Source organism: Dasypus novemcinctus, chromosome 25, assembly GCF_030445035.2.
Source record: "Dasypus novemcinctus isolate mDasNov1 chromosome 25, mDasNov1.1.hap2, whole genome shotgun sequence".
In the NCBI taxonomy this organism is placed as follows: domain Eukaryota; kingdom Metazoa; phylum Chordata; class Mammalia; order Cingulata; family Dasypodidae; genus Dasypus; species Dasypus novemcinctus.
Window position 1 is genome coordinate 54863405 of NC_080697.1, and position 18370 is coordinate 54881774.

The 18370-nt window shown below is 35.0% G+C and overlaps 2 protein-coding genes across 8 annotated transcripts in view; one reads left to right on the plus strand and one right to left on the minus strand.

Moving 5' to 3' along the window:
* The window catches only part of MCPH1 (microcephalin 1), a 268454-nt gene that overhangs the window by 126258 nt on the left and 123826 nt on the right, over positions 1 to 18370 (plus strand). For all 6 annotated transcript variants that reach the window (XM_004472356.5, XM_058288019.2, XM_023582753.3 and 3 more), the window contains exon 12: positions 971 to 1048. In XM_004472356.5, coding sequence (XP_004472413.2) covers positions 971 to 1048 — 78 coding nt within the window. The remainder of the gene's footprint in view (positions 1 to 970; positions 1049 to 18370) is intronic.
* Positions 3083 to 18370, minus strand: part of ANGPT2 (angiopoietin 2) — a 50012-nt gene continuing 34724 nt past the window's right edge. Inside the window, exons 5-9 of one of the 2 annotated variants that reach the window (XM_004472361.5) lie at positions 17594 to 17724; positions 12644 to 12745; positions 11919 to 12085; positions 7820 to 7950; positions 3083 to 4069 (exon numbers count right to left, since the gene is read on the minus strand). In XM_004472361.5, coding sequence (XP_004472418.1) covers positions 3909 to 4069; positions 7820 to 7950; positions 11919 to 12085; positions 12644 to 12745; positions 17594 to 17724 — 692 coding nt within the window. In that variant the 3' untranslated portion in view covers positions 3083 to 3908. Of the gene's footprint in view, positions 4070 to 7819; positions 7951 to 11918; positions 12086 to 12643; positions 12746 to 17593; positions 17728 to 18370 lie in introns of both variants that reach the window. The other variant, XM_004472360.5, reaches the window with a different exon arrangement.

Genomic DNA, 18370 nt, shown 5'->3' on the forward strand with positions numbered 1-18370 from the left:
GTGAACATTTCTATCCTTATCAGCGGCACCGTGAATCTGTGTTTCTTGTTGTTGCGTCATCTTGTTGCGTCAGCTCTCCGTGTGTGTGGCACCATTCCTGGGCAGGCTGCACTTTCTTTTCACGCTGTGCGGCTCTCCTTAAGGGGCGCACTCCTTACACATGGGGCTCCCTTACACAGGGGACACCTCTGCATGGCAGGGCACTCTTCGCGCGCATCAGCACTGCGCATGGGCCAGCTCCACATGGGTCAGAGGCCCCAGGTTTGAACCTTGGACCTCCCATGTGGTAGGCGGACGCCCTATCCATTGGGCCAAATCCGCTGCCACTGATCATTTTTAAATGCATGGATTAAAGTCATAATAGTAGTAATAGTAGCAGTAATAAAGGCTTGTTTGTGAGACATTTTACTCTTTTAGAGACTGGGAAAGATTTTCTCCTTTAGTAAGTATTCAAATGAATTATGGAGAACTTCTGAAAATTCTAGCCAGTGCTAGAAACAAAGTCACATGTCAAAGGCTCATTTTTTCAATGTGGGTTTGTGATCTCTTTTCTAATTTACTTTTTAAAAACTTAAGTCCTAGAATTTTGGCTAAAAAATGTCTATAGTTGACAGCATAAATTAGGAATTTGGAATTTTTTTTTAAATATAGTACTGCATATGTTTAGTAACATTTTCCTGTTACATATTTGACATCACTTGGGTAATAGTCCAGACTTGTAATCACCATGAGATTTTTTTCTTAGCAAAGTATTTATTAATATTCATAACATTTATGCAATATAAAGAATCTGTAGGCACTTTGATGTTCAAGAAAACATGTATCTTAGAACTATGGAATGTGTAGCTACTGTTGGCTTTTGTTTGCTTGTTTGTTTTGTTTTGTTTTTGCTATTACTTCAAAGTGGTTCTTGTTTATTCCCTACTAAAGCCTAATAAACTCATAGTAAGTATTCTTATATCTTTTGTAGGTACTATGGTCTTTGGAAATGGGTCAGTGGATTTCTGAGGAGCCATTTGAACTTTCTGGCTACTTCCCTGCAGCTCCGGTAAGTCAGATGTTATTTATGGTTATAAATACAATTTGGTATTATCAGGGAATTTATTATAAGTATAAGGATAGATGAATTTTTTATTAAACCAGAAGCCATTACTCCTATAATTAAAATTCACAAAACTCAATACTTGTATCTATTTGTGAGAACAAATGTGAGAACATTCTGCAAATTAATTAGTGTCTAAAGCAATCTCATAAAAAATTTTAGTTATAAAATTCCTCAGGATTGAGAAAAACAAAACTGAAAAAATACCACATTCTTGAAAAGGTGGTATTAGATCTTGCTTGCTGCTTTAAAAAAATGTTTTTACTATGAATACAGATAGAACTAATACGTATAAAAGAATTTTGGGTTGCTAAACATTTTACTTGGTCATTATAATTTGATGTTTTCCTTTAACTCAGCCTCAACTTTACTGACTTTTGAGGATTCCAAATGCTTAATGGAGAAACTCAAGTTTCTAATTATTTTAAGAGATTAAGTAATATTAATAATTATGTAGATAATTCAAGGATTATGCAGAAGTTGACCTGAATTTTCAGAAAAATTAGCTGATATTATTATTATTATTATTTCAAAAGAATAATATCTGAACGATAGGTGATGATTTCTGTCTGCAACAGGTCCTCCCTCTTGTTCTTTAGTTGTTTGACTAAGCCATAGGACTAAAACATAACACCAAGCTGAGCTCTGCTCTCTCATCACTGTAGGTGTCTAAGTTGTTGGGTTGTTTTGTTTTAAGATGGCCATTTTGATTTCCTTTCAACTTTACAGATATTTTCTTAAGGAGAGTAAAAATTCCTCTCAGTAAGACTCTTTGAAATTCTGTGTAAGGAATTAAAGTATAAAGTTAAAAACACAAGTCCTCCCAATTCTCTGTCATGAAATTATGTCTAACACTGAATAATGAAGTTTGTTTTTGAAATTCATTTTCCTGGACATTTAGGGAATTGGTATATGTCAATAATTTATGTATGTTTTTGCCAGTATTTCCTGTATTATCATTTTCCCACTTCAGTGTCTGTCATGGTGGTCATTAAGATATCATAGAAAAAAAAAAAAGAATAAAAAAAAAAAAGATATCATAGAAATTTATTGTTGTCTTTTGAAAATGTGATATTTTCTTATTATCAGATGGTTTTTGATACGAAACATTATACCTCTGTTGAATTTATTAAAACCTCCTTTAATGTAATAAAAGAAACTGTTTTAGGATGGGGAATTTCTTTGCTGAACTGGTAAACTGGTTAGGAAAGCATAACATGGTTGGAAGAACAGAGTACGTAGCTCGTATACTGAAGCCATATATTGACTCAATACATGCAACAGCATGGGTGTTCTAAAACCAAGTCTTGTGGTAATGTAAGTATAAAATAAATTAAGAAACCTGGAGTAAAGAAAGAATAATGGTAGAAGAATGTAAGATGAAGACTGAAATGAGATTGGTTGCAAATTTGGCTCTGTGCTTTCTAGCAGCTGACTGAAAAATGAATATATGAGAAATTGCATCTAAATTATATGAAGCACAAAAAAATGTTTGTTACAATTAATTATACTATCAAAACTTCAAAAGGAGTTAAAACTCTTAAGAGTTTGGTTTTACAATCCTGGGCTTAAAACTGAATTCTCAAAATTTTCTGTAAACATTTGAATATTCCGTAAATATTGGGACTTTTTTGTACTACAGAATATTTTGTTTGCTTGCTTGCTTACAGACACACACACAAAAACTTTTTATTTTAGAGTAAATTATTTTTTGCCTTAAGTAATTTTAGGGGTGAACGTGTTGGAGAAGTACAGCTTTGTAATATTTTAAATGGAAGGTTTCTCTCAACCACAAATTAACTTACTAGTTCTCTAAAATATATTTTGCTGGAAGATAGTTAAAGTCTGCTTGTCATGGAATTAAATGTATAATTTTCTTCATATTTAAAAATTATTTTCCTTGTCATGAGGCAAATCTGTTTGTTTCAGAACCAAGTTACAAAATTGTAAATATTATCATAAAAGTTAAACATAGTCATCTCACCTAATAAGTTATATTTAATTACTAAAAATACCTTTATATATTTAACAGTCAGGCAGACAAAAATAGCACAGTTTCCACATAAAGTAAATGATACATGTTTCTATTAATAATTTTAGGGATCCTGGAAGTTTTCACCATATATACTTGAAATATATATTAGGACATTAGCTTAAAATTAAGTTTTCAACACATAGGTAAATATGCCATTTTCAAAATCAAAATTTTAAGCACCTAAGAGGAGGAGCAAAAATGCATTAACCATGTTTTCTCCTTTTTCAAATAATAAATTGCTAATAATCACTTCTCAGAAAACCCCTGGATATATATTTTTATGGCTTAGAGAATTTTAAAAATGAGTTTTTTCTTCTTTTTAATTATGATAATGATATTGAATTCAAACATATGGATATTCACACAGTCTATAAACAGTGCTTAGAAGAATGCAGTTCCAAGGTTATCTGTAAGTGTTCTGTTTTCCAGTTATTTACTGATAAACTCGCACATAACATTCTTGGTTGTGACAGCAGGGTCTGTAAATTGTCTAATTCTCAATCTTAAAGTGTGTTTTCCACGTAGGTGTTCTGCCAGATCGTGTAACCAGGTTGTGGCTTGATTTGGGCTGTAGTTCACTCTGTCAAGTGATGGAGGCTTAAGTGATTAGGATCACTGTGCTCTAATCTGGAGCACATTGGTCCCTTCAGCACCCACTATCATGCTGTCTGAGGTGGAAAAAGAAACAATATGCAGTGGTGCCTTTTAGTACTTTGGAATTAAGTCTTTGAAGATAGTCGAAAACACCAGTCATCAGGTGTGTGCTGGCATTTAGAAATCTGCTGGTCGGATCATCATGGTGGTGGCCTTGAGCGAGTAGCCTGAGCCTTTCCAGTAGTACCACTTAATACCATTGAATTTATTTGTGTTCTGCCTCTGCGGAAAGTACATTCCATTCAAATTGGAAGGACCACATGCATCAAACCACCAGCCTGAGAAAGTGAAAAACAAAAGGAATTAGGAACTAGGTAATGCTAACTAATTCACCATAGAGTTAGAAATAGTCAACTAATCTTTTAATCACATTCTGTGCATTTAAAGTAAGCGTATGTAAATATTTGTGAATGTAGGGCGTGCTGCATTGGCCCTTGAGAAATATGGCTTTCCAACTTAACGCAGATTAAATCATAGTTCCACTATTGCAAATGTCTTTTACAACTTTCATCCTCCTTTTTCACTTGTACTGTGTGTATAGGGCAGTTATCTATAGATATGAATAAGTGAACCATCCTTCACAATCCTAATCTGATAGACATAAATATGATTACAAGTATAGAAAAATAAAAAACGAAAGAATTGTTTGATGACTTATCACACCTGCCATGAATAATTTCCAGATCCATCAGCATGATGGACTGGACTAATTCAGGCTCTCCCTCGTGTTAACAAAATAATTTATGTTCTTACAGTATGATCCAAATTTTTAACTACTCAGTGGAGCTAGATAGAAAGGAAATCTACAGGGACAAAAAGGAAATTTAAAGCTTGAATGGATGGGAAACAGACTTGGCCCAGTGGTTAGGGTGTCCGTCTACCACATGGGAGGTCTGCGGTTCAAACCCGGGGCCTCCTTGACCCGTGTGGAGCTGGCCCATGCGCAGTGCTGATGCGCGCAAGGAGTGCCACCCCATGTAGGGGTGTCCCTGGCGTAGGGGAGTCCCACGCACAAGGAGTGCACCCCGTAAGGAGAGCCGCCCAGCACGAAAGAGAGTGCAGCCTGCCCAGGAATGGCGCCGCCCACACTTTCTGTGCCGCTGACGACAACAGAAGCGGACAAAGAAACAAGACGCAGCAAATAGACACAGAGAACAGACAACCTGGGGGGGGGGGGGGAATTAAATAAATAAATCTTTAAAAATAAAAAAATAAAAAAAAATAAAGCTTGAATGGTGATCTCATAGCTTAAGCCGTGGGGGAGAAAGGAGACATGCAGCTTAGCAAGGTGGGGGCGTGGATCCACATGGACACCTGCATGCCTTGGCCTGAGATTTAAACCCAGGAGCAGCCGGTACTGGTGTTTCTGAGAGGCAGGAATGACCTAGAGCTCAAATATTAATCTGATTAAATCTCAAAAACATTATTTTGAAAGGAAAATTAGATAACTTTTTAAAATACAGGAAACAATTAAAAATAAACATTGTTATTGAAATCTACCTGTAGTAAAAGAAACATAATATGAATGAACCTTAATTCACTGAGTAACTGAGTACGTCAGGGGAAGGAAAGGAACTGCATTGGTTGGGCAGTTTTAGCTGTATCTGCCATGTTTCAGTTTTCAAAAACTTTTTTGCAAAAATCAATACATACATATATATATTATGTTTACACATTGAACTGTGATCTCCAATTATTTCATCTGGTCCCTAAAGTCTTTCCTGGTGGTAACAACCCCATGACTTAATTTGATTCCAATTTAAAACATTGTGTATTTTTCACAATCCTTTAAAATAGTCAAGCAATCTACATTACAGATTTATAGATCTGTCTATTCTGGAGCTGGTTGTCTGACAAATATAGGACTTACTGTCCACTCAGGGAAGTGGTTTTGGCCCAACAGATAGGGCATCTGCCTACCACATGGGAGGTCCAAGGTTCAAACCCAGGGCCTCCTGACCCGTGTGATGAGCTGGCCCACGTGCAGTGCTGATACGCACAAGGAGTGCCTGTGCCATGCAGGGGTGTCCCTCCCATAGGGGAACCCCTCATACAAGAAGTACGCCATAAGGAGAGGCGCCCAGCGTGAAAAAAGCACAGCCTGTCCAGGAGTGGTGCTGCCCACATGGAGAGCTGACGCAGTAAGACGAGGCAACAAAAAGAGACACAGATTCCCAGTGCCGTGGACACAGAACACACAGCAAATGGACATAGAGAGCGACAACTTGGGGGGGGGGGAGGCGGGGCGGGGAAGGGGAGAGAAAGAACTGAAAAATAAATCTTAAAAAAAACAAAACAACTCGCTGATCATTAGGTTACTGTATTTGTGATCCTGACCATTGGTTGGAATTTGACTTTTTACAGTCTAGAACTCTCCATTTTCTTTTCTTGGGCTGCCTTTTCTTCTCCCAAGACTTGTAGTACCATTCTCAGACCCTAAATCTTGATTTGGGTAAATAAATATATTGTTTCCTTGGTTATTAATTAAATTCTCCTACTCTCTTGAGTAGTTCATAATATATGGGTGGTCTGAAAACCACCGCCCTCTAAAACAGACAGCTGAGCTCAGTGTATGGGAATGGCAAACTGGAAAAAGAAAAAGAAGATAAGCTGTATTTGGTCCCCCCGCCCTTTTACTCCTTTCAGTTGGATTTAAAAAGGATTATTATGGTAGAATAAGGGAAACAAGCAACTTTTACAAAGTCATAATAGCTTTCTCACATTGAAATAATCATGGCTAATAGGAGAGCCCTGCATTACCAAATAGTAATTATATTCTCTAAGACACCATATAATTGAGGTTTTTTAATGGAGCCTAATTATTTCAGTATTATTTCAAAGTAATTGAAAATTACTGAATTTCAAATTATTTTCATAAATAAATTATTCTTTTCACTATAAAAGATTCTTCAAGGCTATGTTTATTTACTATAACTTTGGGTCTTTTACTTGTTTATTCAATACTTTGTATTTATAAATATATTGACCACAGCTCTTACTTTTGGTTTTCCTGGGTAAATAATGAATTAATTTTTGGTAATACAATTTATGGCCTCTAGAAATTAAACCCTGCCAATTTCTTGTTTGTCTTTATACTCAGTTTTTACTCTTGGCAGAATGGTTGCTGCTGTTTTAAATCTTTCAGTGTTTTCAAGTTCTAACTTGACAATATTTGTTGGACATTTTCTTGTTTCAATCACTGCTAACTGTTCCCATTTTTCAGTTTCTAAACTTTTTTAATAATCCATAGGATAAATTTTCCAGCAGTTAGTTCCTTTCAGTGAACTCTTAAATGTTTCTGAATACCAACTTAGTCATTTTAAGTGACTGTTTACAACAGTCTTTTGCATATGGATATGGTTTCCATTTTCATTTTTAAAGCATTCTAACATGAAAGATAGAAAACAAGGCCTGGAAAAACCCTTAATCTAGAGTAGACAATGATGCATTTTAATTTGATGCACTAGAAAATGAAGTAGGTTAGTTTCTTTGTGTTTAAATATTTTTTCTATATATTAAGTAAATCCTAAAAAAATAAATAAATCTTTTCCCAGTGAAACAACCCAAATTCCTTGTTTGACCAATTACTTATTAATTGGAGGTTTTGTAAGTATTTCTGTGGTAATGAATGTAGATAATTGTTTTGGTTACCATTTTAATGGCAGGTTAACTTTTTTCTCTCTGACATCTAGTATTCTGTAAGCACAGACTCAGGAGAGCTGGTTGCATATCATATGACCCCCTCCTTGCCTGGAGCAGGTCCTAAAGAGGTACTGTTGGCCAATGACAATTCTAACTCAATTCCCAATATTAATTCTTAATATCTTAATTCTTGCTTAAAACTGGGAAAAAAGAAAGAAAAAAATAGAAAGAAAAGAAAAATTTACCTGGATCAAACTATTATACCTTTTTATGAAATTGTGGGCATTGTCACCAATCACATTCTGAAGTTCAAGTTGCCAACTTTTTACTCTATGAAAGTCTTCCTTGCCAATACAAATAGGAAAAGTAAGAAAAGTCATTCCTACCTCCTGTTAGCATTTGTGAACATTTGCAAATGCATTTGTCATTGTCTGCATCCTTTGTGCTAAAATCATTTCCTGGTTGGCTTATGCTGCTTATTTTGCCGGCTGTCCCTGTGATTCCTTTAAGGTGGATCCTGCAAACAAGCAAAGTGGGGGGAGTAATTGGCTTGGATTATTAATTTACTGTAGTGGAAATTTTTTTATAACAAAGAATTCTATTTCACAGAAACCACGCCAGTACTGATTAGTGTTCAAATGCATATTCTTGGCAAAATATTTTGCACTGGTATAAACAGGAACCAACTAATCATCAAATCCTTAGGCAAAGAGGGATGTTTTCATGAAACCTTCAGTGCATATCACTTGCACCAGTATCAGCAAGGACTATAGCGCTGTAATTTATTTTCCTGCAGTTTTCAGATAAACAGAAATGGGAAAATACAATGTGAGGAACCTTTTTCCAGGTTTCCAGTCTTCCTCCTCTATTAAAATGAGAGTCCTAAGTGACTGGAAAACATCAAATGTAATTATTTTCCATGTTTGGTAGGGGAGCAGGAGGTGGGGGCAATAAGGAATGATCATTGAGTTTTAAGTAGAAGTCTACTGAAATATGTAGAAAATAAATTCTATGCCTGCTTTGCCTTGTTTCTATATTTGTGTAATAAACATTGAGAAAGGAATAAATGTGATGTTTAGTTAGACATTAGCTAATATCCTGTACTTGTAGAATATTGCAAAGATGTCACTTGCCTCAGTGATCTCTGAACCAGCAAAAATATAAAGGAATGGAGGAGAAGGTATGTTTTGTTGTTTTAAATTTCTCTCAACTATGTTTGAGACAAATAAACAAATAATAAAACCCATTGCCAGATTGGTACAATACAGATCAGAGCAAGCTTTCATGTTATAATGTGTGAACATGTGGAATGTGGTGTGACTTGTTAATATAATTGCGTGCCACCCTCTCGCACCCTAGACCATTGACCGTCACAGCCTGATGGTATGTATGGCTACCCAAACTGCAAAATAAAGTCCTACAATGTTGGCAGGAGAATTGTACTTTCAGTCCAAAAACACTGTTCATCTATGTAAAGCACGTTAAAATGTGCTTATCACCATCTTGTAAGTAATAGGATTTTCAAGAACTAATTTTGGAAAGGAGGGCAGAAGAGAGGAAAGAACCACTTATGGAGCATCTGCCAGCCAAACTGTGCCAGGTGCTCTCGCAGATATAATTTCATTTAATGCTCGTGACAATCCTAAGAGGTAGGTGTTGTCCCTGGTTTTATGTACAAAGTTACTGAAGTTCATAGACACGAACTTGTCTAAAGTCAGAACTAGTAAGTGGAGGAGTTAGGATTTATACCAGATGTGCCCAAGCCCTCTGTTATGTTCTAGCCTGGTGCACACAGGCCATTATACATTTTGTCAAAACCCATAAAAATGTGTGGTGTAAGCTGTAATGCAAACTGTTGACCGTGGTTAGCAGCAGTGCTTCAATATGTGTTCATCAGTTGTAACAAATGCAAAAAGAATATGGTAAGTACTAATCATCTCTGCTATGTTGAAACAAATTTCTTTCTAGTTGCCTTACATTAATCATAGTTAGGATTGAGATGAATTGTTTTCCTTGCTTTTTTTCTCTTTTGACCCACCTGTCTCCTTGGAACAATTTCATTATTCATGGAATTCATTATCCCCCTGAGAGTAAGCCTAGTAAGGGAGAATACTATTATAGATCAGTCTCTGTTAGATAGGTTGTATAATTTTAGATCTTTCTGTTCTATGACCCATTAGGTTAAAGTACTTCCTTTAAAAAATTGATTATTACAAATACTAACATTCTTGAAATTGCTTTAAATAGGTATCAGTTGCTTTTTATATAACAGTGAAGTGAAGAAAGAATAAGTCCAATATTTAAGAATTAAATCTCAGTGTTTGTATGTAACTGCTGAAATATGTATGAAAAGTGATGGTTTTTTAGGGTTTAGTGTGCAAATAGTGTTTACTTTTATTAAAAAGAATCATATTCTGTCCATTTCTCCATTTCTTATAATGTGTATTTTTCAGTTTTCCAGCATTTGGGGGACAAATTTTTTTTAGAACAAAAAAATGCTGCTATATACAGTTGATCTTCTGAAACAACTAAAAGTTTTAACCACTTCAAAGTTCTCTTATCACAGTTATATCATGTTTTATTTATTAGAATAACTTTTAGATGTAATTTCTCTTTTATATTAAGAAGTAAATTAATCTAAATTTTAAACTAGTGGCTTTTTAAAATGGTATATCTGGAAGTTGATTGCATTTCTGAAAGAAAGATCTGCTACAAACGGTCTCTGTTTAAAATACTTTCATAATGTCAGCATACAGGGATGATGGCCCATTGTGCAAAATCTTCTTATACAAGCATTCTAATCCTTAATTTTTGTGTTTTTTTTTTAATTCCACTATTATAGATTCCTAAGTCTTGCCAGTTGAAAAAATATTTAACTTGGAGGTAAAACAATGACAGACCACTTTTATCTCAAAATTCATTGAAATTTTGATCTCTTTGGAATAAATTTGGAAATACAGTGAGGTCCAACACCTGTCTATTCATTCAGTCATATCAGTTATTGCTTCTCCAAGAGAAATCTGCTATTGTATTTCTATAATGAAAATCGATGAAATATGTGTCACTGACTATTTAACTCTCAAACATTGAGAAAATAGATGGAAGGGAGGGAGGAATTAATTCCATGTATTGATTCTATATTATTTTTTTCAACTTTCTTATTTCAAAGTAAAAAGTTTTTAAAAATCTTATCAATGCTCGTAAACTGGATTTTTTTAACATGCTTCTGAATTTTAATCCACTGTTGACTCCGTAGACATACTGGACATTATATAGTTCACAGCAGTTGTTCAGGTAACATGATTTCAGCCAGTTTCCCTGTGCTGTCCGTTGTGATCCTCTCCTAGGAAGGCAGCTCAAGGACCTTGAAATTTCCAAACTCTTCAGATTTTTAAATTTCTACGGAACAACAGGTCTAAGTCGGACATTAATGAGATTTAAACGGTGCTCTAGGCCGGATGATGAAGTTTGTGAAGTTCCTATGGAGTTTCATGCCATTTATTTCTGACCTTAGAGGAGGGTTTCAGTAATGTGTGCTCTGTGATCAGCAAATACTACCAGTCTGTGCTCCGTCAAAGCTGTGTTGGTGACTTAACCATTCTGATACGCCTCCTCAAATCACTTCCTTGGTGCCACCCTGCATATAATCTCACTTCTGCCTCTCTCTGCGCTTACCACTGCTTGTGCATTTCTAAGTAGCTCTGTGTACTTTATGTGATGGCATATATGTGTGTGGCTTTATCATACTTACCTTACACAGTAAATTATCAAGGTCCTGGTCTTTTGGAACCTTTGCTGCTTCCAGTCTCTATGCTCATAGCATTTTAGAGCTAGAAAGTGAATTCCTAGCCAAAATTGCCTGTTGTATTCTGGAACAGTCAAGGTTATAGCTACCAGATGGGGTGGGCACAAGGAAAATGCCAAAACTGTGAATCTGGTATACTTTCCATAGCGGAGTAGATGAATAGAGTAACCACTCCATCCAACTCTACCATTTTTAAACTTGGCAGTTGATCCTGACCTTGGGATTGAACCTAACAATTAAATATGCTTAAATATTTTTTTTTAATTAAACTTTTAAACCTGTTAGGAGAAATATTATGGTCACAATTTACATCTGTTATGGTACTGATTTGAACATAATCTAGCTGGGAAGCTTAACATCCACTTATTCTACGAATAGTTTTTGAATGTTCATTATCTGCCTAGCGGGTTCTTCTAGGCTTTGAAGATAGAGGAGCAAACACCACAGACAAATTCTTTGTCCTCCTGAAGTTTCCTTTCTATCAATGTTATAACCAAAATTAGGATTTTAAAACTAGAAAATTTTACCTAATGACAATAATAATTCTAAGAAAGTCAAGATGCTTTTCTGGTTAAGGTAGTCTAAGAGTAGTTTAGTTTCTGGTTAATATAGTTCTCACTTTCTGGTATAATCACCCATCAAATCCTTTACATTTCTTTAGTTATATATACTTTGCTTACCTATAATTGAGTTCTTCACTTGAGAGAGAGAAATATTCATACAATGAGTATGCTTCGTTGCCTTCCCAGTCTTTAAGATGTATTTTGAGCACATAACGTTGTTGACTAGTCAGTTGGTAAACAAACTCATTTCCTAGCCAGTACTCTCCTGAAGGGTTACCAAATCCCTGTAATCCAAATTGTAAAATTCAGTTACTTAATTTTTTTCTTTATGTATTTGAAATCAACAGTCTAACAATTTAGCATAGAATAATTATCAAACTTTTTAGCAGAAATAACTTCATGTGCTATAAAAGTTTGGGTCTTTCCCAAAGAAAAATAGATTTTAAAAAGGTCAATTTTAAGAAACTAAGCTGTTACTGTAAGAAAATTAATATTCAAATAATTAGAGCTATTTGTGGAACTATCAAGTGGAAACATAACAACTAAGTTTGTAGTTGTGTGAAGCCCTATGAAATAGTTGGCTTACCAAAAAATGTTGAGCCTACCTTTAAAACAAGCAGAATTCTTACCTGTCTTTGTTTTGATATATAGTTTGCATTACTTTGGCATGACAATTCTTTAATAAGATGAAATACCAGTCTTAAAGAACTCTTTGGTTAAAAAAAAAAAATTATGTCAGAATAGGTTAGTTTTGGATTTGTGGTTAAGGTTCTACAGATCTTGAAAATTAGTTTTCACAAAGAAAATTACTTATTTCCAGATGTTTAAGAAAAAACTCATACCACTTTATATTCTTTCCAAGTCCTCTGAAAATCAACACTGCCATCTTCACGTCTCTGAATAACTGTCCATCCTCCGCCACCTGCTTCCATGTCACAGTAAGCCTGTCAATAGAAAAACCGTAATTGATGGACTGTGTGTGAAATTTCAGGGACTTAGGTCTTGGCTTAAATAACAGGGGAAAAAAAATCTAGATACTTGTAATAAGACTTGTGCTGATAGTGTTTTCTGGGATAAGGGATGGGGGAGTCTTTGTGGTCTTCTAAGAAATAGAAAACTTTTAAAAAGTTGAAAACCATGAATTTAAAATGATGATTAAAAAATAAACAGTAACACAATATGTAATATGATGTGCTGATGAAAATATGGCTTTCTTGCCTACTTATTTTCATTAATTGTCATTGTCATCATTGTCAGGCTAAGACACCACTCCAGTAGCTAACCCAAATATTGTTTCTTAAGGATTCATTATGAATGTGACATCTTGGCATACTGGTTCCTAACCTCCTGTCTTCAACCAATAGAAAATCATTTCATCCTCACAACCTCAAAACTTTTCACAAATTGCCAGTCTCTGTCAAGCTCTACAGAGAGTTATGTAAAAGGAATGCTCTTTCATTGTAGGGTCTCCAGGACTCCTTTTATGTTAAGCAACAAAGCTGTTTTGGATTCCTCTCTGTAGAATAAAAATCAGATTCTCAGTTTATGCCTCAGTATGAGGAACTTGGGGTTCCAGTGTTCCCAGTGTGATATGTGTGAACCGAGCTTCTCCTGGCAGCTCTGCCCCACAGATCATAAGTTCAAGTTTCTTTGCTTATTGCTCTCTGCCCATGATGGTATTTCTCTTCCCAACTCATTTTATTTCTGTTTTTAAACTGGCTCAGTGGGTTTAAAATTTGTTCAGAACACAAATTTTTTTCTTGGGCTAGGAGTATTCATGCTCAATTTTAACTCAGCTGGGGTTTTATTATGAAATTTAAAACTGCTGAAAATAGGATTACATAAATAGTTTTAAATAATAAGATTATAGTAGAACAAAAAAGTTTTCCAGAAAGTAAGATAATTTTTCTCTACAACATACAAGGTAGTAGATATTAAAGTTAAGGTTCAAAACCATTTATAATTATTCTTCCTTTACCTTTTTTGATGGTATTAACTTAAAGTTTTCCATAATATTTTTGAGAATATTGGAGCAAATTTTGGCAGGGTAAGTGTAAATGTGTACTATTCTGTGTTTACAAATTGGAATCCTAGAGAATTTGGGCTAAAAGAGAACTAAGAGAGAACCTAAATCTTTCTTTCATTTTACAAATGAGGAAATGATGACCCAAACAAGCTTAGTGGCTTTCCTGAAGTCTCATTGCTAATGGAACAGAGAGTTATATTAGAACCCCACTTCCCGCTTTCATATACACTTCTTTTTTTTTTAGGTACCAGGTCCAAGGATTGAACCTGGGACCTTGTATGTGGGAAGCTGGCACTTAACCATTAAGCCACACCAGCTCCCATATATACACTTCTCTCTACCACTATTCCCACTCTCCATGAATTTTACTTTATCCATTTATTGCTTTCCCCAATGATCCTCATGTTTGGAAAGATATGTTCTTTTTTTTTTTTTTAATATTTTTTAAGTTATAATAACATGGCTTCTCCATTTTAAATCAATTGGACATATACAATTGATATGCTTAAAGTAACACCTTATTGGTCAGTCACCCTACTATTAAATGGTATATAGGATTTGAACAAGAGCTCCTTAATTCCCAGCTATGTAATGTTTTTCTACTACTTCATCCTGCCAAAAACAAAGAAGCTTGACCCTTTTGTTAAGGCCAAAATCCCTCCACACAGCTCCAAGTTGGATAGCAGTTTGTGAATAGTGCTGCCTCTTATTTGCCTGTCGTCCACAAAATGCTCAATGTTGTTCACTTCCATCAATGTGCTGTTGTTTTTTAATCTATTTTATAAACTAGATGAATAAGTTACATTGGTTTGGGAAGGGTTCAGGAGTGTACATAAAAGTTAATTCTCCTGTACCCTAAAGGAGCATACTGGTAAGTTTCTTAGTGAGCTTATCCCTGTTCCAAGAATTTTTTACTCTTCAGTGTCAAAATTGCAGATACTGATATTTAAATGCATATTCTTTCTTGTCTAGTCTTGTTGTGGAAGTCAGAGTCAAAATTCTCAAGTGACTGAGAGTTTTGCTTTCCTGATTGTCAGCGCATAAATAATTTGAACTGTCCCTATTCTCTCTGATTCCATTACTGACAATGGTAGGCTCGCTGAAACGTTTTAATACTTTGTCCAGAATTTTAAAAAAAAAGAACAGAGGATTTATAAAAACTGAAGTGTTATGGTTAATTGGTTTTAAAACTTTCAGAGAAAGATACTTTTCAAATACAGTTACCCACATAACCATGAAGTACTGAATGAAAAGGATGGAATAGATTATGTCAGGATCAGAAAAGCAGAAGTCCTCCAGTGATGCCAAAGACATCAGCCTCTCCAAGGACAACAAACCCGAGGGCACCTGATACTTTTGATTAGCATGGTGTTGCATGATTTGGGAACGTGATATCGTTCTATAAAACTTGATGTTTTTCAGCAAATAGTGCTTGATTTAAATATTATGCTTCAGCTCCATGACCATGGTAAAGGATTAAATAGCAAACAGATAAACATTTAGAGTCCATCTGTTAAATTTAAGGAAGGAAACTATTATGTCTCTAACTAGCAAAAGCACACCCTAATGCTTCTAATAAATGCCATCTTTCAGTGACTATCTTATACAAAAACCTAATGCACTTTTTAAAATAAAGTAGAAATATTTAGGCCTTTTGGAAAAAGATCTGCCTTAAGATAAACTGAACATTTGTTTTTTTTTAATTAAATAAACAACAAAATTAAGTACTCTGACATGAAGAGAAGCTGTCTGGGAGTCGTTGGTGGCTGTCAAAATGATAACGGCCACCATTTACTGACTGCCTGCTAAGTATCAAGTCCTGTATTGAATGCCATTTTGTTCACCATCATAACCTCAGAATAGCACTTTAAGGCTTGGGTTCTTACCATCCTGTTATAGATCGGAAAACTGAAGGCTCAGAAAGGTAAAATGACTGGCCCAGAATTACAGATTGGCCAAACTGGAATTTAAACTCCAGCCTATCTTATTTTTCTGTCCTAGATCAGATTGTAAATGATGGAGTCTAGAAGGGAATTTAGAGGTAACTTAATCTAGACTACTTATTTTAGAGATGAGAAAATTGAGGTTTTGAAAGATTATTGTTCCCTTTTGTGTAAATGAGTCATTTTTATTGCAAGTGTTTAAAAGGAATTTAAATCCTAATGTTTCAAACCATGGCTTGAAACTCATATAATCCCATGTTTCTGAAGAACATTTCAATTAAGCCCTTGGGGTAGGAACATTACACTAATTCAGAAAAGTGTTTATACAGTAGTATGAAGGTATTAGTGATTTTTTTTTCTGGATTCGCATTGGTAGCATTCACATTTTACTAATTTTCTCTATCATTCTCCTCTTGCCACTACCATTCCTATTATTACTAGACCAAGAGACAATAGCATGCAAAGAATGGTCATGAAAACCAGTTATCACTGGGATTGAAGAGTTTAGCACATAACCTATTGATTGCTTTTTCATCTGCAAGGGACTCTGTTTTTTCTCCTTTTTCATCTGCAAGGGACTCAGTGCTAGTGATAGCAACTGATTTTCAAGGTTGATTTAAAACAGCATGTATGAATTAGATTTATTTGGAAAGCATCATCTTTAATAGCACAATATTTTTTTTCATTCCTAAAGTATTTATTACTATTTGATTTTATTGTTTATGCTAGTGTGGTTTATGCTACAAGTTTAGTGCTTGTGTTTTTAAACTGTTTTTCTTTGCTTCCAGGTTAAATTTTGAGGATGATCTGAGTTCAAAGACATAATAATTCTAAGAGCCTTCAAAATTTCCATTTTGATGGAAATTGCATTTCTGTGGGTTTTTACTTTGATTCAGTATATAGCTGCTTATTTAGATGCAGATATATTTATAGATATTTAACGTATACAGTCATCCAATCTTTATGCACTTCATACTGATTCTTGTATAATATTAATGTACCTTATCAAGCTTCTAGAAAGAAGTCACACTGAAATTTCTCCGGGAAAGTGATTCCTCCCCACCCCATCCAGAGCTCTGTGTCTCACAAAAGCAACTTCAAAAGAAGTGTTCCCTGAGAAATCTAGAATAACTAAGAATAATTGAATTAAGCTATAGTCTAACTTCTCATGATAAGTTCTGGTTGTTCTTTCACTTTACATGCAGTAAATGAATACATGCTTTGAAGTAAACCCCGTGTCCTTTAGGAGAAAGCATTTTCCTCTGATGATATTTTCCAAGGCTTTCCTTAGCTGAGACAGATAAGAGCCTTAGATGAGGAGAGAGTAGCCTGCCCCAGCAGTTCTTATAACGCAGCCTGTGGGCTCCTGGGGGTACCTGAGACTCACTGACAAGTCTCCAAGGTCAAGGCTGTTTTCATAATAACATAGAGATGTTAGCTGCCTTTAGCTCTGTGTTCATGTTACAGTGATGGCACAAAAAGCAATCGTGGGTAGACCTGCTGTAGCCCCCACGTGAGTCACGGCAGTGGCATCACTTTGTAGTAATGATCACTATATTCTTCACAGTCATGCAAGGACATTCAAAGAAAATAGGATGGCTATTTCCACTTCATTAATATGCAGCAGCCATATTCTATGCCTAGGGATTGAATTTCAAACCCTTTGCAAATGCTTTATCTGAGGTAGACAGTCAATGTTTGTTGCTTTGTAATAAGTAAAGTTGGGGAAAGAGCCATGATGTATGAGATACATTCTGTGAGTTCCTCTGCCTCTACAATGACTACTTAAAACTTGGGAGTTAAAAATGGGGCAAATGCCTTACCTTTATCTCTTCTGTAGAATTAGGAAATGTTAATGTGTAGATGCCATTAGTTGTAAGTCCTGATTTGAATGCTTCAGCACAGTCCCTGAAAATGATTTTTTCTTCTTTAGCAACAAAGGAGTTCTTCTTAGCTGCTTAAAAATATATTAAAGCATTTTAAATGGAGTTCATGAAACAATAAATATTTATTTCAAGATTTATGCATTATGTGTGAATTCTTATAATCAAAGGATGTGGCTGTTTTTTCAGCTTTTCCAAAACCTTACTCTTTCAGCCTGTTTTCCTGTGAATTATTAAAGATAGTTAACAATAATCCATATTTCCAAAAAAGGAAAAATATTACTCATAAATATAGTCCAAGGATTTCACAATTGGTTCTAAGAAACTTTTTTTTTTTTAAATCTTCCATCTTGAATAGAATCAAATAAACTTCCTACTAAAGAAAAAGGAAAAAAGAATGTACCTCGAAAGAGTGTGCTTTTAAAATGGCTCCCTTGCACAGTCCTTTAGGCCAGTGCGTACCTGGGTACGTATTTTTCTCCTTTCTTTTTATGTATCTGAAGCCAAGTCTTTACCTTTTTTTAGGATTTTGGGGGAAGACAGTCAGTATTCTTTGGATTTTTAACAACTGTACTATGGTAGTTTGTGCTAAAGAAGAATATAATGTTTACTTATCTGTGTCTTTGAAATTCTTCCTCAGTCTAAAAAACTCTAGGGCTGTGACCTTCCTTCCAAGTTTAGTCTGCTCTCAGCGCTTAGATTTCCTAAACTTTTTTG